General features: G+C 50.8%; 1 protein-coding gene across 2 annotated transcripts in view; it reads right to left on the bottom strand.

Annotated features, from left to right (window-relative positions):
* Window positions 1–21,459, bottom strand: part of ZNF282 (zinc finger protein 282) — a 31,905-nt gene extending 10,446 nt beyond the window's left edge. Inside the window, exons 1-7 of one of the 2 annotated variants that reach the window (XM_055284426.2) lie at window positions 21,158–21,459; window positions 17,845–18,264; window positions 9,140–9,266; window positions 8,482–8,601; window positions 4,647–4,766; window positions 2,884–2,997; window positions 1,541–1,654 (exon numbers count right to left, since the gene is read on the bottom strand). In XM_055284426.2, coding sequence (XP_055140401.1) covers window positions 1,541–1,654; window positions 2,884–2,997; window positions 4,647–4,766; window positions 8,482–8,601; window positions 9,140–9,266; window positions 17,845–18,264; window positions 21,158–21,322 — 1,180 coding nt within the window. In that variant the 5' untranslated portion in view covers window positions 21,323–21,459. The remainder of the gene's footprint in view (window positions 1–1,540; window positions 1,655–2,883; window positions 2,998–4,646; window positions 4,767–8,481; window positions 8,602–9,139; window positions 9,267–17,844; window positions 18,265–21,157) is intronic. The other variant, XM_055284427.2, reaches the window with a different exon arrangement.

Here is a 21,459-nt window from a genome sequence, read left to right as displayed (position 1 = left end):
AAAAATTCAAAAATTAGCCAGACATGGTGGCACGCGCCTGTAATCCCAGCTACTCGGGAGGCTGAGGTGGAAGAATTGCGTGAACCCGGTAGGCGGAGGTTGTGGTAAGCCTAGATCGCACCACTGCGCTCCAGCCTGGGTGGCAGAGTGAGACTCTGTCTCAAAAAAAAAAAAAAAGTCAGGAAATATGGACAGGGAACACACATTCAGCTATTCCGTTAACACTTCGACCATCCAGAAGACACTAGGTCAGCCACGTTGAGGGCAAGGGGATGGTACTGGGTTTTAGCGAGGAATATTAGCCTGAGCTAAGAGTGTTCAACAATCCATAAACATATGCCTAGGGTCATAGGTCAATAAGCGGAGCTTCAGAAAGACCCAAGAGACCCAAGTCTGGTGAGACATTTTGGGAAAACAATCCTCCCTTTCTCTTTGAGCTTCAGTGTGTTCATCAGTGACTCTGGGATGGTAGCTCAGGGATGCCTGGGGTACTTCAGCTAGTGTTTTTTGTTTTTTCTTTCAGGTTTTTTTGAGACAGGATCTATCTCTCGCCCAGGCTACAGCGCAGTGGTGCAAGCATGGCTGATTGCAGCCATGACCTCCCAGGCTCAAGAGATCCTCTCACCTCAGCCTCCAGAGTAGCTGTTACCACAGGCATAAGTCACCATGCCTGGCTAATTTGTTAATTTTTTTGTAGACCCTGTGGGTCTCATTATGTTGCCCAGGCTAGTTTCAAACTCCTGACCTCAAGAGATCCTTCCGCCTCAGCCTCCCAAAGTGCTGGGATCACGGATGTGAGCCACTGTGTGCAACGTGGCGAGTGTCTTCCAGCATGTGAGCCACCTGCTGCTGTCAACTGCCTCAGGCACACTGGCTCAGCAATCTCCCGGCCCCTCTCCCTTCCGCCCCTCCCTGCCATAAAGGGTTAAATTGTGCCCTCCCCCTCCTCCACCAAATATATTGAAGTCCTAACCCCCAGGACTTCAGAATGTGACCTTATTTGGAAACAGGGTCATTGCAGACGTAGTTAGTTAAGATGAGGTCATACTAGAGTAGGGTGGCCCTGATCCAATATGACTGGTGTCTTTATAAGATGGCATGTGAGGACAGACACAAGGGAACGCCATGTGACAACAGAGGCTTGCAGCAACGCATCTACAAGCCAAGGAGTGCCAGAGGTTCCCGGCACCCACCAGAAGCTGGGAGAGGCGAGGGAGGAATCCCCTACAGACTTCAGAGGGAGCAAGGCCCAGCCCACCCCTTGATTTTGGACTTTCAACCTGTGGAACTGTGAGAGAATAAATTTCTATTGTTTAAGCTGCCCAGCCTATGGTACCCTGTTATGACAGTCCTGGGGAACTAATACAGTATCACACTCCAAAAAGAATGGGAATGCTTTGGTGCAGAACTTCGAAATGCTGCCATCAACAGAACATCACCCTGCGAGGGGTGAGCTGAGAAGAGGACCAGCCTTTGTCCAGGCCTCAGCTGTACAGCTCCAGAGGGGAAACCCCGGGGTCTAGGTGGGGACGTTACTCACTAGGGCCAGAGTCTAATCCGAGCTCTCCATCCATTGAGTCGCGTGGTCCCCATGGGTATGGCTGCTCCTCCTGCTTGATCCATGACAAAATGTCATGTGCTGAGATGAGAGACTCTGTTGTCATGGAAAGAAGGCAGTCTTAGATTTTGTTCAGTTCTACTCGGCCTCCCATCAAAGGTTTGAAAACCATCCCATGCAGTGGCTGCAACCTGCAGGGCATGTTTTGGTATCGCTGTTGCATTTCCAGGCCATCCTCCTTACCCTCGTAAGCCCCTTCCTAAACGGACTCTCACTGCTCGCTGCATTTCAAGTTGGCCAGAAGGAGGCTTAGCCCAAGGTCTGTGCAGTGGCAGGGCCAGGATTAAAACCCAGATCTCCCAGCTCTGCCACTTAGCCCCAGAGGAACCCATGGGGCCAAGACAGGCCAGAAGAAAGCCCCAGATAACGGCCCTCAGGGCCATGGCTAACAGGTATGACTTAAAAACCAGCGATGGCAGAGGCCGCAACCGGAGGTCACTGATAAGTACCACAGTGAAGCAGGAAGGCCCCGCTTTCCCTCTGCCCTGGGTCCCCTCAATTTCTCTGTGGTGAAGTTGACAAAGTACAAGGAATCCTAGATTCAACTTCTCATCCTCTCTCCCTAGTATGGTGGGTAGGATGAGACTTGTGTCCTAACTACCAGGCAATGACACTGGACTTCTCAGCTCTGCAAACACACAGATGCATACATAGGTCATGGGCAGGTGGGGCTTCCATTGTTCTTTTATGCCTCCCTGAATGCCTAGACCCTCCCTACAAGTTTCTTGGGAAACTTCTAACTAGTATTCACTCAAGAGAAATTCCAGAAAATGTAAATGATTTTCTGACACAGAAATAGATGCAGCTTTTAGATGCTTTTTGGTGGTTTTTATTGTTCAAAAATCAGTGCTGAATGGCTGGACGCGGTGGCTCATGCCTGTAATCCCAGCACTTTGGGAGGCTGAGGCAGGCAGATCATTTGAGGCCAGGAGTTCAAAAGCAGCCTGACCAACACGGTGAAACCCCATCTCTACTAAAAACACAAAAAATGAGCCAGGTGTGGTGGCACATGCCTGTAATCTCAGCTACTCAGGAGGCTGAGGCAGGAGAATCGCTTAAACCCGGGAAACGGAGGTTGCGGTGAGCTGAGATCACACCACTGCACTCCAGCCTGAACGACAGAGCAAGACTCCATCTCAAAAAACAGAAAATCAGTGCTGAAGTAATTTTAGTATCAGTTGCATAGACACAAAAAATTATTAATTTAATGATTCCTTTTGAAAAATGCTTGTTGCCCTCAATATTCATTCTGACCTTGTTCTCACCTGAATTGGGATCCGTGGGAATATCTCTGTCTGCCAAATCCTGCTGATCCCACACGCACTGATGCTCCTCCTGTTTAATCCGGGACAAGAGGTCCTGGGCAGAAATTGGGGAGTCTACTCGCGGGAACAAAAGCGGCAAAGGTGTTAGAAGATGCAAAATCTCCTGCAAGTTTGTTTTGAGTAAATCTCTGATTTCATGCAATTATCTCTTTCCCCTAAACATCAGGTACAATTACATAAGTCTCATTAACTAAAGGTTGAAGTCAGCTTGGCCCCAATTAATGGAGCTTTTGCTGCAAATAAGAGGATGCTGTAGGGGAGTGACATTACAGTCTTTAATAAAGAGCCTTTCTGTGCTGCAGGAACTTAAATCTCCTTAGAATGAGGTTCCCATTCTGGTGCTGAGACCACCAGGGAAAGAGGTATTTCCTCTGGAAAGATGACAACTTCCAGAAAGCCTTTTTTTTTTAAATTATATATCGATGAATTATAGTTGTATATATTTATGGGGTATAAAGTAATGTTACAAGAAGCCTTTAAATCTTTTGAATGGGATTTTTCTAAGATGTAAGAAAAAGACCCTATATTTTCTTTCTTCTACAGAGTCTCTGAAACCTAATTTACCCCTTATTGCCTTCTATTCTCTTAAAGATCTCCTTAAAGATCCTAATACTGTGATGCTTTCAAGGGTCATGCCTGATGACAAGTGAACGGGCTTTCCTCTCCCCAGACGCTATGAGCACTTACCGATGGGTGTGAGGCTCTGACTAAGGGGGGGATGAGGTTTGTGGAGCTCTAACCTGTGGATAAGTAAAGGGCTACAGTATGTTAATATGTCTCATGATTGTCGATTTTATGTGCCAGCTTGGCTCAGCCATGGTACCCAGATATTTGGTCAAACATTATTTAGCTGTTACTATGAAGGTATATTTTTAGATGAGATTTGAACATGTAAGTCAGTAGACTTGAGTCAAGCAGATTGCCCTCTATGATGTGGGCGGGCCTCATCAACCAGCTGAAGGCCTAAGGGAAAAGACAGACCTCCCCCAAGGAAAAGGGACTTCTGCCTGCAGGCTCGAGCAGCCACATCAGCGATTCCCTGGCTCTCTAACCTTCTGCCTGCCCTGTAAATTTTGGACTTGCCAGCCTCCACAATCACAAGCCAATTCCTTAAAATAAAATAAATCTCTCGTTTACACACACACCCTTACGGGTCCTGTTTCTCTGGAAAACTCTGATTGATACATACATCTGCTCTAACAGAGTTCTCACCTACGACAGAGTCCAGCTGCAATGCCAACTAACAGGAGGTCCCTCACAGGACCGCAGGTATGTGGGTGCCTGGCACAGAGGTAGCAGCCCATAAATACTTGTTTAAAACAATGAAAGGCCTTCCTGATCAGGGAACAACAGGTCTTCCTGACCTCCCTGTTCCCCCACCCATGAAGCCTTACACTTAGTACCTCTGCCAGGATATTGTTTCTAAAGGGGAAGATGGAATAGTTAAAAACGGATAATATGAGAAAGAGGAAACAGAACACGCTGAGCCCAGGTGTACCAGCAGATTGTCAATGCTGTTTGCCACGTCTGTGTCCCCTGGAGGAATCCTGGCTCAGCCCAGCCCTGGATGCACAGCCCTTCCATTTCAAGCTCAGCCCTCTGGCCTGGCACACGTGACAGCCAACTCTGGGGGCTGGCAGACCATGCTAACCCTCTCCCCTCCCCTCCCCTCCCTGGTGTGGATGGCTGCTTGGCTCACTCACCGGTAATGGATTCCGTGGGGATGGCTCTTTCCTCCAGGCCCCGCTGACCCCGGACACACAGGGTGTCCTCACGCTTCACCTGGGAAGATGCATCCTGTGCAGGCACCAGGGGCTCTGCTCCTGGGGACAGAGAATCACATTGCTTTGTGTCTTTTTTTCTGCAGGCACCAGGAGCTCTGCTCCTGGGAACAGAGAATGACATTGCTTTGTGTCTTTTTTTCTGCATGCTGGTCACCAGGACATTCTGGGCTCAGAAGCATGGCTGACAGCACCTGCCAGGGGAGAAGACAGGGGTCTTGGGTTCCTGTTGGAGCCATGGGGGACTCTGAGGAGCAGAAGGTCTCAGGAGCACAGAGGAAGCCAACATTCAAGAAAAAGGGCTAGGCAAGCAGCAAAATGAGGGGTGATGAGGCTGAAGAGATAATTCAGAAATAACCTAGAGCTGTGTAACTGGTTGGGTCCTAATCAGGACTGGGCCACAAGTTGGACCTCTCTGTGGGAGTCATTAGTCCTTGTTGGCCAGATGCACATAGTTGGCCAGGTTGAGGTCAGAAGCACACACACGTGCATATATATGATCTGTAAGAAGCTGGGATGGGCAAAAAGGCACAACCAAGCTCTATTGTTGGACAGATAGTGCACAACCTCCTTACACAGTCAGTCTCACTGTCATCAACAGGTTCTTGGAAACAGTGAGTTCAAGTGAAATGACACATAGCAGATCCTCGAATAAAGTCATTTCCTTCTATGATGTTTAGTTGTAACATTGATGAGAAAGAAAAATTGGTTGTGTTATATGTCATTTTAAAGCCACAGTTTCCGAGACCCTATCAATGACATTAAGTGAGGACTCACGGTGCATAAAAGACAAGGACATAGCCTCTACACAGAAGCCCAGCATGCAACAAACAGGGCCTTTTCTTCTGATGGCGCCCCCTGCTGCAAGAGGAGGCTCAGGCACCAGGAAAGAGAGAAGACAAAGACTCTGAAGACTGGGATCCTGGCTTCAACTCTGCACCCACTCAGTGGATGGGTCAGTTAGCCTCTCTGGGTTCTGGTCTATCCTTTTCATCTACAAAAAGGACACAGTAGGCCGGGCGCGGTGGCTCACGCTTGTAATCCCAGCACTTTGGGAGGCCGAGGCGGGCGGATCACAAGGTCAGGAGATCGAGACCACGGTGAAACCCCGTCTCTACTAAAAATACAAAAAGTTAGCCGGGCGTGGTGGCAGGCGCCTGTAGTCCCAGCTACTCGGAGAGGCTGAGGCAGGAGAATGGCGTGAACCCAGGAGGCGGGGCTTGCAGTGAGCCGAGATTGCGCCACTGCACTCCAGCCTGGGCGACAGAGCGAGACTCCGTCTCAAAAAAAAAAAAAAAGGACACAGTGATCCCTGTTCTTTCTCATGCTCAGTGATGGTTTGATAATCAACTGAAACTGTTGAGATTACAGTGCTTCAAACGTAAAAAGCTACCCCATAAGACTCGGTGCTGTTACTACCGCTGCTGACCTTAAACTTCTGCAGTGCTTGATGAAGACAGGGAAGGAGCCATTTAGACGAAATGTCCAGGACAGGCACATCTATAGATATGGACAGTCGATTAGTGGTTCCCAGGGGCGGGGGTTAAAAGGGAGCAGGGAAGGACTGCTTGTGGGGGTGGGGTTTCTTTTTTTTTGCTTGTTTTGAGACGGAGTCTGTCTCCCAGGCTGGAGTGCAGTGGTGCGATCTCGGCTTACTGCAAGCTCCACCTCCTGGGTCCACGCCATCCTCCTGCCTCAGCCTCCCAAGTAGCTGGGACTGACTACAGGCGCCCACCACCACGCCCGGCTAATTTTTTGTGTTTTTAGTACAGACAGGGTTTCACAGTGTTAGCCAGGATGGTCTCGATCTCCTGACCTCGTGATTCGCCCTCCTTGGCCTTCCAAAGTGCTGGGATTACAGGCGTGAGCCACCGTGCCCGGCCCTCTTTTTTTTGAGATGAAGTCTCCCTCTGTAGCCCAGGCTGGAGTGCAGTAGTGGCACAATCTTGGCTCACTGCAACCTCCACCTCCCGGGTTCCAGCAATTCTCCTGCCTCAGCCTTCCGAGTAGCTGGAATTACAGGTGCACGCCACTGCACCCGGCTAATTTTTTGTATTTTTTTTTTTTTGAGACGGAGTCTCGCTCTGTCGCCCAGGCTGGAGTGCAGTGGCGCGATCTCGGCTCACTGCAAGCTCCGCCTCCCGGGTTCACGCCATTCTCCTGCCTCAGCCTCTCCGAGTAGCTGGGACTACAGGCGCCCGCCACCACGCCTGGCTAATTTTTTTTTATACTTTTAGTAGAGACGGGGTTTCACCGTGGTCTCGATCTCCTGACCTCGTGATCCGCCCGCCTCGGCCTCCCAAAGTGCTGGGATTACAAGCGTGAGCCACCGCACCCGGCAATTTTTTGTATTTTTTAGTAGGGACGGGGTTTCTCCTTGTTGGCCAGGATGGTCTTGAATTCCTGACCTCAGCTAATCTGCCCGCCTCGGCCTCCCAAAGTGCTAGGATTACAGGCGTGAGCCACCATGCCCTGCCAGGTGCGGGGTTTCTTATGGTAGAAATGTTCTGGAGTTCGATAATGATTTTGGTTGCATGACTTTGTGAGCCACTGAATTGCATTCTTTAAAACAGTAAATATTATGGTCTGTAAATCACATCTCAATAAAAAGGAAAGATTGGGAATGGGAGGAGGGGAGAGTGTGGCCTTGAGAGCTGCATTCTTAGATGAGTTTCAGGAAAATGTTCTCTAGTTAAAAACAAGGGAGGACACGGCCGGGGGTGGTGGCTCACGCCTGTAATCCTAGCACTTTGGGAGGCCGAGGCGGGTGGATGACTTGAGGTCAGGAGTTCAAGACCAGCCTGGCCAACATGGCGAAACCCCGTCCCTACTAAAAATACAAAAATTAGCTGGGCGTGGTGGTATATGCCTGTAGTCCCAGCTACTTGGGAGGCTGAGGTTGCAGTGAGGCTGAGGTTGCAGACTTGAATCTGGGAGGCGGAGGTTGCAGTGAGCTGAGATTGCACCACTGCATTCCAGTCTGAACCACAGAGTGAGACTCCATCTGAAAGAAACAAAAAACAAAAAAACAAGGAAGGACAGAGGGCCCAGACAGGCAAAAGTTCCTCCAACGAGGTAGAGAACACAGTTTGAGCACCAGATTTCACCTAGTCCAACAATGCTCAGGAAAGCTGACCCTGAGGAAAGATTTCCAAGGCAGAGGCAGGCCTAGAACCCTAGGGCCTTCCACCCTTTCCACCCCAGCAAGAGCTCATCAAGTGTGATGTGCTCAGGGGGCCCGATTTCCTCAGGCTTAAGATTCCTTCTTGAGTGAGGCAAGCGGCTTGCAGGGCGAGCCTGCAGGTGAGCCGCATGTGTCGGCCGAAGAATGAGGTGATGACGCTGCACATTAGGCAGAGCAATAAGCGACGGGCCGGGGCGATACCCCGCATGCGCCGCAGACTCCTTTTTCCCTCCTCTGTCAGCCTCTCTGAGCCCGGGCCTGGGGCCTCTCTGCAGTTCCACGTCAGGCCCGGGCGGTAGCGTAAGCCTAAGCCCTTCCTCGTCTTTCCACCCAGCTTACTTGTGAGTCCAGAGCTACGCGGCTTTAACAAACCAAATGACAAATATCCGGGGTGCTATTTTGAGCCCTGAGATCTCTTCCTGTAAGTGACTACCAAATTTCAACCCTGGGAGCCACCCAAGACCCTCGCCCCATGGTGCACACACAGTGGCGCCTCCCAGCAGCAGTGTGCAGGCCGCCGGCTGTCCTCTCTCGCCCTTCCCTGGACCCCGCACTCTCTTCTGCTGCCATCACCTGCATCGGGATCCATTGGGACTTCTCTGTCTTCGGGGTGGCGCTGCTCCCACACACAAGGCTCTTCCCTGGGCTCAGCCTGGGCTGGAGCATCTGGCTTGGGGACTGAGCCCTCCGCATCTGGAAGTGAGAAGGAGGGAGGGAAAGGCTGAATGAAGTTGACCAACGCATCCAGCAAGGGGACAGGAGAACTCTCCGCTACCCCATCTCCCCCTCTCCACCTGGGTGTCCCTCTTTGGCAGCAGTTATGCGAGTTAGGCAGGTAATCTCTTATGAAGAACCTTGAAAACGAGTCGATAGATGCCCAAATTTCTACTGTAGGAAGAGCTGGTCTCTGAAAGCCAACATCAGACCAGCTCTGGTTTACCCCGGGCTGCTGGGATGTGGTGCATGGTGAGGTGCGAATGGTGCTGTTTTACTGTAATCCAATGTGGTAGTGGTGTAACGTTGAGTTCTGTGGTAATGGGCCCTGTTACTGGGTTTTAAATTTTTATCCTATTGTAAACTGTTCTACTAGCATTATAAGCAAATGATTTCCTGAGTTTCCATTACATAAAAATATGAAACAACCTGCCTAGGCAGTGCTAACGTGGACGAATAAGCATTTCACAACCCTCTGCAGAGATGGCTCACCAAAGAGGAGAGAAGGCATCCTTACCCAGGGACATAAGGGTTTTGTAGTTCTCCTTAACAAGGTTGTTATAAAGCTCCTTCTGCCATTCGTCCAAGTTCTTCCACTCGTCTTCAGAGAAGTACACAGCAATGTCGACAAAAGTCACTGGAACCTGAGCCAACAAGTGGTTAATCTAGCGCCTCCTGCCTGCTCCTCCCCACCACCTCCCCTTCTCCTGCGGGCCACAGGACCCGCTCCCCACCAAAGCCCAGCCTTTGCTCTCCGTGGCTCCCCAGTCCCCAATGTCCATCTCAATGGAGTCAGTCCTCTCTGTCCCGGACCTTCTCATGCTTTCAATAACACGGATGGTCAACCCTGCCTTTTTAGAAAAAGCATTTAGCCACATCCATTGTTATTTCACTTTTAGGTCAACTGGATACCTGAGGGTAAAGAGTACTCAATATGCTTCTTTTGGTATTCAGGGTGACAGAGGGGTGATGGGTTCTCAGAGTGGGTATCCGCGAGACAAGTAGAGTAAAACCTGGTTACCAAACCTGTATTTCAGGTCAGGTCACCTCTGTGCACACAGTTACCTCTTTGTCAGCAAAGCATGTAAAATCTAAGGCCTGTGCTAAAGTTCAGGACCTTGGTCCACTTCATTCACTACTCTATCTTGATCATCAAGGAGCATACAGTAGGGAATCAATAAATACTTGAGTGTGCTGCACAGCGAGTGCCAATACCAGGAAGCTCCACTGCAGCTCGAGTCGTCACGTGGTGTCAGTCACTTGTCAGACTGATGACAAGTGTGTTCGGATCTGTTACAGAAAGCTGATTTCAGTTTGCAATCACTCACTTCAGCCACTCGCCAGCACGACCTCAACTTGGACCGAATTGTCCAAAATCGTTTCACTTCCATGACTTTGATAACTGAACTTCCTTCTCTGGACACACAGCCTTCCCTCTTACCACTTTCACATTCCGACTGAACCAGCCTCTCACTCTCGGTCTGAAATCCAACCCTTCAATCCTCCCCCATCCTGTGATTACAGTCCATTCGTCTACGTATCTGCATTTACAGGCCCAAAGCTGACTTCTATGGCACCTTGGGGTGAGTTAGAAAAAGCAAAGTCAGGAGCACAGCTACCACTACTCAGCATGGTGAGTGGGCAGCACCTTTATGTAAGTTAGAAATGCCAGCCGTTTTACCAGGTGCTTGTAACTCTGAGAATGCCATGCACAGGTGCGATGTCTACACCTCAATGCCATGGCCCCACCCCTACGGACTGACAACTCACTGTCCATCTTTACAATCAGAAATAGAATCTTTAACTACTGGACCTTCCACCAGATGCAGGAAAAGCCCCAACCTGGGAAAATTAATATAGATCCCTTTCTTCATTTTATTTTTATTTATTTATTTATTTATTTTTTGAGCCAGAGTCTTGCTGTCGCCCAGACTGGAGTGCAGTAACGTGATACCAGCTCACTGCAACCTCTGCTTCCCGAGTTCAAGTGATTCTCCTGCCTCAGCCTCTCGAGTAGCTGGGATTACAGGCGCTTGCCACCATGCCCGGCCAATTTTTGTATTTTTAGTAGAGATGGGGTTTCACCATATTGGCCAGGCTGGTCTCGAACTCCTGACCTTGTGATCCGCCTGCCTTGGCCTCCCCAAGTGTTGAGATTACAGGCGTGAGCCACTGCACCTGGCCTCTTCATTTTGTTTTTTTATTTTAATTTTTTTGAAACGGAGTCTTGCTCTGTCTCCAGGCTGGAGTGCAGTGGCACGATCTCAGCTCACTGCAACCTCCACCTCCTGATTTCAAGCGATTCCCCTGCCTCAGCCTCCCCAGTACCTGGGACTATAGGTATATGCCACCACGCCTGGCTAATTTTTTGTTGTTGTTGTTATTTTAGTAGAGACAGGGTTTCACCATGTTAGCCAGGATGGCCTCGATCTCCTGACCTCGTGATCCGCCTGCCTTGGCCTACCCAAGTGTTGGGATTACAGGCGTGAGCCACCGCACCCAGCCCCCTTTCTTCATTTTAATTCTCTGTTACTAGAACTCCGCAGATGACATCCACCACCAATTCATACGGCTGTCTCACGGCTGCTTCAGAAGCTTCTTGTTTGTCTCTTGCTGACACCTTGCTATGTTCCCCGGGAGGCTTGTTTCAAATGTTTCATTCTCCCAGACCTTTAAGTGACCTTCCACATCTGTCTGTCTTTGATCTCAGGTAGGCGCCGGCAAGCTCCTTTCTTACCCCTCTCCTTGCCAATCCAAGGCCACCAGTATGTGCCCTTCACCTCTTCCTCCACCTCCTGCCTGTGAAGCTTAATCTACATCATCAGTTTCTCCCTCTCCACTGGCTCCGTCCCTTCAGGGTCATTCCAACCTCAGAAAAACCTTCCCTCAAAACGCTGCTCCCTCAGGTCACTCTGCCCTCCCCATTCACTGGGAACATCCCAAGAGACACATTCTATTTTTTCCTCTTCACCATCTGCACATTCTTTACCCCCTTAGATTCTGCCTCTGTACCCTCCATTCTCTGAAACCACACTCTGGAAGATCATCAGCGACCTTCTGTTGAAATCCTCAACAATTCTGACCTCTTTGAAAGGTCAAATCATCTTTCTAGAATTTTATCCTGCTTGGTTCCCATAACTATGTTACCTTCGTCCATCTGGCATGTGTCTTCTTTACTTTTTCCTCTTCCTTCCCCAAGACCACGTGCCTCCCACCAACAGGTAAGTGAGTGAGCCATGCTGGAATCAGGCCCTCCAGCCCCAGTCAAACCTTCAGATAACTGCTGCCCCATTCAACAGCTTGACTGTAACCTCATGGGACTCTGAGCCAGAACCACTCACCTAAGCTGCTCCCCAGTTCCGGACCCACAGAAATGGTGAGATGATAAATAATTATTTTTTTAGGCTGGGCTGCTACGTTTTGAGGTAATCTGTTATACAGCAATAGATAACTAACACAATAATCTACATAGTGTCTTCCCACAAATAAAATTAATTAATCCTCACAACTCCATGAAGTAAGCATATTATCATCTTCATTTTATTGATAATAACCCTGAAACTCAGAGAAACCAGCTGGAGGAATTTACTGAATTGTTTATACTTCACTTCCTTCAAAAGAGGAATTAAGGAGGCTTAGAAACAACAAAAATCACATTTGACCAATGATAGGAAAATCAGTACAAGCAGGCCTCATGCAGTGGCTCAAGCCTATAATCCCAGCACTTTGGGAAACCAAGGCAGGAAGACTGCTTGAGCCCAGAAGTTCAAGACCAGCCTCGGCAACATAGCAAGACCCTGTCACTACAGAGAATAAAAATAAATAAAAAACTTAACTGGGTGTGGTGGCATGTGCCTGTAGTCCTAATTAATTGAGAGACTGAGGTGGAAGGACTGCTTGAGCCCAGGAGTTCAAAGCTGCATGAGCTATGATTATGTAACTGTACTCCAGCCTGGACAACAATGTGAGACCGTCCCAAAAAAACAAAAAACCAGTAAGTGGCAAAGTCAGGATTTAAACCCAAGTCCTCTGATTCCAGACTGCAAAACCATTTCATTATTCTGTAAGAGCCCTTGTCAACTCAAGTCTCCTCTAACGCCTAATCCAATGCACAGAACACACCACAGTGCCACACAAGGATATGCGCTGAGACACACAGAACAGACAAAAGAAAAGGGCAGTGTGTACGTAAATGCTGATTGTGCTAGACAAGCGACATGTGCAAAACTATACTAAAAACCAGCCTCTGTGGCTGCAGCGCCAGGGAACGTTTTGCAGAGGAACCAGAGCCACTATTACAACTCAGTTCTGTGAAGCCTCAATGAGTAATGTCAAACAACTCCTCTGGCAAAGTCATTGGGGTGGCTGCCTCAGCAGACACGGAGACATACAAGACCCAGTCCCTGCCAGGAAGCTGTTAGCTCTCCAGCTGGAGACAGGCACTCCACAAACATTTTTTGCACACCAGCCTAAGCCAGGTACCGTTCCAGGCACAGGGATACAGCAGGCAACCGAGCAGAATTTACGCTCTGGTTGGGGAAAACCAACCAAGAAGACAAAAAAAGGAATAGTAAACCTAGGAATAATATCTTCAGGCCAGGTGCAGTGGTTCACGCCTGTAATCCCAGCACTTTGGGAGGCTGAGGCGGATGGATCACTTGAGGTCAAGAGTTCGAGACCAGCCTGGACAACATGGTGAAACCCCATCTCTACTAAAAAATACAAAAATTAGGCCGGGCGCGGTGGCTCACACCTTTAATCCCAGCACTCTGGGAAGCCGAGGCGGGCAGATCACGAGGTCAGGAGTTCGAAACCAGCCTGACCAACATAGTGAAACCCCATCTCTACTAAAAAAAAAAAATAGAAAAATTAGCGGGGCGTGGTGATGTGTGCCTGTAATCCCAGCTACTCAGGAGGCTGAGGCAGGAGAATGGTGTGAACCGGGAGGTGGAGCTTACAGTGAGCCGAGTTCACACCACTGCACTCCAGCTTGGGCAATAGAGCAAGACTCCGTCTCAAAAAAAAAAAAAAAAAAAAGAAAAATTAGCCAGGCGTGGTGGACGTGCCTGTAATTCCAGCTACTCGGGAGGCTGAGGCAGGAGAATCGCTTGAACCTGGGAGGCAGAAGTTGCAGTGAGCCGAGATTGTGCCACTGCACTCCAGCCTGGGCGACAGAGCAAGACTCTGACTCAAAAAAAAAAAAAAAAAAAAAGAAGGCCAGGCGCAGTGGCTCACGCCTGTAATGCCAGCACTTTGGGAGGCCCAGGCGGGCAGATCATGAGATCAGGAGATCGAGACCATCCTGGCTAACACGGTGAAACCCCGTCTCTACTAAAAATACAAAAAATTAGCCGGGCGTGGTGGCGGGTGCCTGTAGTCCCAGCTACTCAAAAGGCTGAGGCAGGAGAATGGCGTGAACCCCGGGGGGCAGAGCCTGCAGTGAGCCGAGATCGCGCCACTGCACTCCAGCCTGGGCGACAGCGAGACTCCGTCTCAAAAAGAAAAAAAGAATATCTTAAATATTTAAGATGTCAGTGGCAAAAGTGCTTTGGAGAAAATTCGAGTAAGGGCAGGGAGACGAGTGTCCTGGGGGGACGTGGTTCTTTCATATAGGATGGTTGTGGAAGGGCACGCTGATGAAGTGGCACCTGAGCAGACCCTGATGGAAGAGGAGGTGAGGACAGCCATGCAGATATTCAGGGCAGGAGCTTCTCAGTGGAGAGTCCCTGAGTTGGGGGCACACGTGGTGTGCTGGCAGAACAGCACAGATGGGAGCAAGCACGAGGGAGTGGATGCAGAGGAGGTCAGAGAGGCAGGGGAAGAGAGCGTGGGCCATAAACAGACATGGGCTTTTATTCTAATCAGATGGGAAGCCATTTGAGAGGTGTTTTTTGGGTTTTTTTTGAGACAGAGTCTCACTCTGTCACCCAGGCTGGAGTGCAGTGGTAAGATCTCAGCTCACTGCAGCCTCTGCCTCCCAGGTTCAAGCAATTCTCCTGCCTCAGCCTCCTGAGTAGCTGGGATTACAGGCGCCTGCCACCATGCCCAGCTAATTTTTGTATTTTTAGTAGAGACGGGGTTTCACCATGTTGGCCAGGCTGGTCTTGAACTCCTGACCTCACATGACCCACCTGCCCCGGCCTTCCAAAGTGCTGGGATTATGGGCATGAGCCACCGTGCCCGTCCATTTAGGAGGTTTAAGCAGAGGTGTGATGTGACTGCTTCACATTGCAACTCTGGCTGCCGTGTTGAGATAGACTGTATGGGTGAGGGGACAAGGATGAAGACAATGAGACCCACCAGGAGGCCATGGCAAAAATCAGATGAAAGACCATGGTGCCTGGGACCAGACGATGGCAATGGGAGTGGAGGTGGTAAGGAGTGGCCAGGTCGTGGGTATATTCTGAAGAAAAATCAGGGTATTTACTAATAGATTGGAAGTAGGGTGTGAGAGAGGAGACAAGTATGACTCCAAGGCTTTGGCCTGAGCACTTGAAAGGATGGAACCATCCGTCATCAACGGAGATGAGGACAACTTCAGGTAGAACAGGTCTCAGGTAGGTGACCCCCAGTTCACTTTGGACATGTTAAATCTAAGATTTACTGACATCCAAATGAATTAATAGGTAGGAATGTGAATCTGGCATTCCAGAAAGAAAGCTGGGCAACATATAGAAAGGGAGCAGGGGAGAGAAAGCATCTATTTGGGAGGTGACAGTATACAGATTGCTTTTAATCCTGTGAGACTAGCTGGGCATGGTGGCTCACGCCTGTAATCTCAGCACTTTGGGAGGCCGGTGGATCACCTGAGGTCAGGAGTTTGAGACCAGCCTGGTCAACATGGTGAAACCCTGTCTCCCGTAAAAAAACAAAAAATTAGGTGGGCATGGTGGCAGATGCCTGTAATCCCACCTACTAGGGAGGCTGAGGCAGGAGAATCACTTGAACCCCGGAGGCAGAGGTTGCAGTGAGCCAAGATCACGCCACTGCACTCCAGTCTGGGAGACACAGCAGGACTCTGTCTCAGAAAAATAAATAAATAAATAAATAAATAAATAAATAAATAAATAAATAATAAAGACTGTGAGAGGGGATGCAGTCATGAGGGAGGAGAGCGAATAAAGAGCAAAAGGCCAAGACAGAGGTCTGGCCCACTCCATGCATTAGAAAGTTGGCCAAAGAAGGCAAAATTGGCAAACAATGAGACAGAGCAGCTGGTGAGGTAGGAAAACAATCAACAGAGAGAGGTGTCCCAGAAGCCACAGCAAGGGGTTTCAAGGAGAGAGTAGTCACCTACACACAATGCTGCTGACGGGACAGGGAGGATGAAGAATGAGAAGCGACCACTGGCTGTAACACCACGGACATCATTAGTGAGCAAAGGCCTGATCAGAGTGCATTCCAGAGAGAAAGATCCAGTTACCAATCAACTGGAATACTGAGAATAGAAGAACATGTTAAATGAGACCACAGGGGATGTAATCAGTGGAATCCAGACAGTGAGATGCAAAACAGGACAGATGGCCCAATTCCTTCCAGATAAACTGAAAGGAAAAATAATAGATGGAAGAGATGCCTGCAGATTAAAAAAGACTTAGGAGACATCTCAAACATAATGTGTGGACATTACTTGAATCCTAATTCAAACTAAAAAAATGTTTTTAAAAATTGAAACAACTGCAAATCTAATCACTGACTAGATAGTGATCTAGGCTGAAGCTTTTACTATGGTGGTGGTGGTGGTAATAACATTGAGGTTATCACTTAAAAAAAAAAAAAAAGAGTCCTTACCTTTTGAGCTAATACTGACATATTCGCAAAGGAAATGATTGATGTCCAGGGTTTGCTTCAAAATAAAATGGGAGTGGGGAAGTGGGCAGAGATTTAGGTGAAACAAGACTGGCCAAGAATTGGCAGCTAATGAAGCTGGAAGTTGGATACATGGGGACCCATTATACTATTCTGTCTACTTTTATTTGAATATTCTATAATAAAGAGAAGGGGAAAAGGGAGGGAAGGAGAGAAAATGGGGAAGAAAGAATTGGAGATAACAAGTATCGACAACTCTTTCAAGGGATTCTGCTCTAAAGAGGAGTGGAGAAATGAGGCACCAATGCAGGTAGATGCAAGGCCCAGGGAGGTTTTCTGTTAAAGATGGACAGCAGGACAGAACAGTCACATGCTGGTGGGAACGGCCCAGCAGATGGGGGAGAGCTGATGACTCAGAGGAGAAAGGAGAGAGATGCTGGGGTGACCTCCTAGGGTGGGCAGGGGACATCAAGCCACAGGAACAAGGGAAAGCAGAGCTTGTGGCCACCGAGCAGCAGATGGAAGAACAAGCTGGCTGCATGTGGATGCCTCTTCTGAGTGACTCCGTTCTCTCAGTGAAATGAAAAGCAGCGTTGAGGATCCGGGAGGAAAGTAGGAGAGGGAACGGAATAAGATACGGAGTGTGCATTCTGAACTTTAAGAAGGGCCCCCCTGAGGTCAGTGACCATGACTTGAAAGCAACTCCAGGGAGCCTGGTTTGAGGTGCGACTCCAGCCACATTCTGGTGAGTATATACCAAGACAGCCAATGACACATGGTCGCTGGTAGGTGTCAAGTGGGAAAACCAAGGAGTGAAGAGCTGCAGGAACTTGCAGACAACCACACAACTCAGAGGGGTCTAGGAACAGCGAGAGCAAAAGCTCCCAGACAGAAATGCAGACTGTGGGGAATGAATGGAGTGAGCCTTGCTGGGGTAGAACGTTCAAGACCAGGTTGTTTCAGTGGAGACAGGCTTTAAGAAAACACTGAAGGCCGGGCGCAGTGGCTCACGCTTGTAATCCCAGCACTTCGGGAGGCCGAGGCGGGCGGATCACGAGGTCAGGAGATCGAGACCACGGTGAAACCCCGTCTCTGCTAAAAATACAAAAAATTAGCCGGGCGTGGTGGCGGGCGCCTGTAGTCCCAGCTACTCGGAGAGGCTGAGGCAGGAGAATGGCGTGAACCCGGGAGGCGGAGCTTGCAGTGAGCCGAGATTGCGCCACTGCACTCCAGCCTGGGCGACAGAGCGAGACTCCGTCTCAAAAAAAAAAAAAAAAGAAAGAAAGAAAACACTGAAATTGGATAACAGAGAGCCAGAGAAGTTTATGAGAAGGGCTAACAAAATTAAATCAAGGATTTTATTCACCTGTGCTGTTTCTCACCTCCATCCCTACCCCGGGGACCGCCACATACCTTGGGGGCCTCCCCCTTGCTGCCTGGAGGGAGCCGCAGGACCCAGAAGTTCCTGTTGCGCAGCAAGTTCTCCAAGTTCTCCAGGCGCCTCTGCAGCAGCCCGTACTCCTGCAGCAAGGTCCCCAGCACGGCCCACTTGCTCTCCATGTGGTTCCCAAATTCCACGGCCGTCTTTTCGCAGTCGGCCAGCTTCTTCTCGGCTGTCCCCGTGCGCCCCTCCAGGTTCAGCAGCTGGCTGGCCTGGGCATCCACCTTCCTCTCCACAGCCTGAATGGCAGCCACCACAGTCCAGAGTGAGATCTCTGCTGTGGGCAACTGGGGCTCTCGCATCATGCGGTCAGGGAAGACAGGTGCCCTATCTGGAAAGGGTGGGAACTGAAAAGGCATCGGCCGCCGGGCGTCCATGTCCCATTCTTGAGCCTGTAGGCAGAGGGAGAAAGCGACAAGCCAGGATGAGACCTTGTGTGAGCGGGGTAAGTCAGCTGGGAACAGGGGTCAACTAATCAGATGCTACATGTTGTCTTTCTTCTGCCAGGCCCCCGTAACTCAGGATACACTAACGCCCCCAGCAATAGCTACCCACTCACCCACCCACCCAACTCAACACTCTCCCATCTCCTGCCTAGGTGAGTCAGGCTGGTCACTAGTTCACCCACACTGACCCTTAGCAAGTTAAGGCTGTGACCCCTGTCTAAAATGTCACAGGCCACTTTCTTTGAATACACCAACTGATTTCTTCAAGGGCTAGGCTTAATGACGAACTTCGTATTTGCCTAGTGTTTTATGTTTCCAAGAACTTTGATGTAAGTTATCTGATGCTAATCTTCCCGGCAATCTCTCAGCAGGTTAGGGCAAGAATGATGATCTCGGCCGGGCGCGGTGGCTCACGCTTGTAATCCCAGCACTTTGGGAGGCCGAGGCGGGCGGATCACGAGGTCAGGAGATCGAGACCGCGGTGAAACCCCGTCTCTACTAAAAATAGAAAAAATTAGCCGGGCGTGGTGGCGGGTGCCTGTAGTCCCAGCTACTCGGAGAGGCTGAGGCAGGAGAATGGCATGAACCCGGGAGGCAGAGTTTGCAGTGAGCCGAGATTGTGCCACTGCACTCCAGCCTGGGTGACAGAGCAAGACTCCGTCTCAAAAAAAAAAAAAAAAAAAAAAAAAAAAAAAAAAAGAATGATGATCTCTGCCTTAAAGATGATGAAACTGAAGCACAGGGAGGCAGCTGGTCACTCCGCAGCGCCTCCCTGCACTGCCAGCTGGGGCAGCTCTAGGTGCTACAGGTAACAAAAAACACATTCCTGGCCAGGTGCAGTGGCTCACACCTTCCCAGCACTTTGGGAGGCCAAGGCAGGCAGCTCACTTGAGGTCAGGAGTTCAAGACCAGCCTGGCCAACATGGCGAAACCCTGTCTCTACTAAAAACACAAAAATTAGCCGGGTGTGGTGGTGGGCTCCTGTAATCCCAGCTACTTGGGAGGCTGAGGCAGGAGAATCACTTGAACCTGGGAAGCGGAGGTTGCAGTGAGCCGAGATGGTGCCACTGCACTCCAGCCTGGGCAACAGAGCAAGACTCCGTCTCGAAACAAACAAATAAACAACAACAAAAAACCACCACGTTCCTACCAGGGCTGCGGTCAAGGGAAAGACCGGAGAGCCCAAGCTAGGGCAGAAAAGCAGCTTCCCCTCCATATACAACTATTGTTTCATAAATATTTTCCAAATTGAAAACAGGTTCACTAAAAAAGGTCACTCATTAGAGGTGAAGAGTGGATGTCCTTACACTCAAGAGGACCAAGAGAAAGAAAAACTCCTCCGGGACCCCTCCTTGCTTCCTGGGGAAGGGGTGCCCCATATCCTGGGGACTCCCCCTTTTATCTTCCAGCACAGAGCCCTCACCCCAGAAGGGTAGACTAATTGGTGCAGTTAAGAGCTGAGACCTATGGCTAAGGGGGGCTGGTTGAAGCTGATGACAGTTCACTGGTCATCTGGGACCTGGTGTCAGACTCAGGGCTCACTGGACCACATGGGCTGGCAGCCCACTCTCCTTCACACCTGGGACAGAAAGAGGTGTCATTTTCTGTCCTCCCGATGGCTGCAGAAGGACCCTCAGGCTAGGAAAAGGGGAGGCCTGCTGCTTGGGGCAATCTGGGCAGACCAGCCCCACTCTCTGACTCAGAGCAGCCCCAGCTTCCTGAAACCTGCTCCGGGACAGGGCAGAGTGGAGAGCAGGGCCCTAGGATCGCCAGGCCCTGTAATACCAGTAAGAGGTGCTGGTATTTCCATCAAAAGCACCCATTCCTCCATCACGGAGGCTCCACTCTGCCCTAGCCCACAGAAGGGGACAGAGTCCACAGTAGGAGTTAAGAAAGTCCCGAGGCCCAGTTTAGTTTTCTCGGGTTTGAAGCCCTAACTCTGAAAATGATCAACACAACACAGCAGCTCCTGGCTCCCTCGTTAGCACCTGGCTGAGAGCCGGGTGGTGAGCAGAGGGGCCCCTGAGAAGCCCAGCCCCCGGGTGGGCCCAGAGACTCTTCCCTGGGGAAGCTCTCAGGCCTCTCTGAGGATCCACCTCCCCTGGTTTTATACCCAATTCTGGAGCACCGGTTCTGCCCACGGAGATCATCGACGGAACCTGAAGAAATGCCTGGTGCTACTCTCACCCGGCAGAGACCCTGAGCTCTGGGACGACGCAAGGGCTCAGGAGTCTTAAAAGCTGCCCAGGCCATTCCAACATGCGGCCAAGTTTGTCAACCGCAGGAAAGACCCCAAAGTCACCTCTCCATGGCCTCCTCCCTGGATCACACCCGGTGCAGGGGGAGAGTGAATTACTCATTACACTTGGTGAAAGGTGGTAATCAAACATTTAAAAAATCTCCCCGTCAAATTGGCCACCGTGTAAACACGAACGAGGCATTCACTCCTGCGGCTGGGCGGAAGCACTGCCCGCGAAGCTCTCCGCCGGCCGGGCGCAAAGGGAGCCCCGAGCCAGGGCTCAGCCACAGGGTCAGAGCTCCGCCAGGTCCCGGAAAGGACGGTCCCGGCCCCCGCCCCGCGACGCCTCCGCACTCGGGCCCGGCGATCGCTGCACCGCGCCGCGCGGGCCAGGCCTGCTGTTCCGGGCCTGCGTCGGGCCCGCTCCGCCCTGCCCGCCGCGCAGCCCGGCCGTGCCCCGCCCGCCTCAGGCCTCGTCTGGGCGCGGGAGCTGGGAGGGCGCCGCAAGGCTACAGGAGGACGGCGCGGCCCGGTCCCGCGGACCAGCCCGCGCCCCGCCCCCACGGCAGCGCGGCCATGGCGCCCGCGGGGTTCTCCCACCTGCATGGGCGGCATTCCCTCGGCCATTTCCCCGCGCAGCGCCGGCTCCTGGTGGCAGACCTCCTCCGGGGGCAGAGCCTGGGCCCAGCTCCAGCTCCCGCTGTCCAGCCCCAGGCCCTGGATGCCCAGCTGCTGAGGCTGCGGCCGTGTTGACACAAACTGCATCCTGGGAGTGCTGTTCCCCGCTCGGGCCGGCCAGGGAGAAGAAGAACGTTTTCCAGGCGCCTTCCCCCTCTCCGGGGCCGGACAGCTCCATCTACAGCCCGTAGGAGCAAACAGTCCCCTTCGGCGGCGCTCCCCGC

This window comes from Symphalangus syndactylus, chromosome 6 (genome assembly GCF_028878055.3).
Source record: "Symphalangus syndactylus isolate Jambi chromosome 6, NHGRI_mSymSyn1-v2.1_pri, whole genome shotgun sequence".
Lineage (NCBI taxonomy): Eukaryota > Metazoa > Chordata > Mammalia > Primates > Hylobatidae > Symphalangus > Symphalangus syndactylus.
Note: the sequence above shows the minus strand (reverse complement) of the source record. Positions and strands in the feature narration are given on the sequence as shown.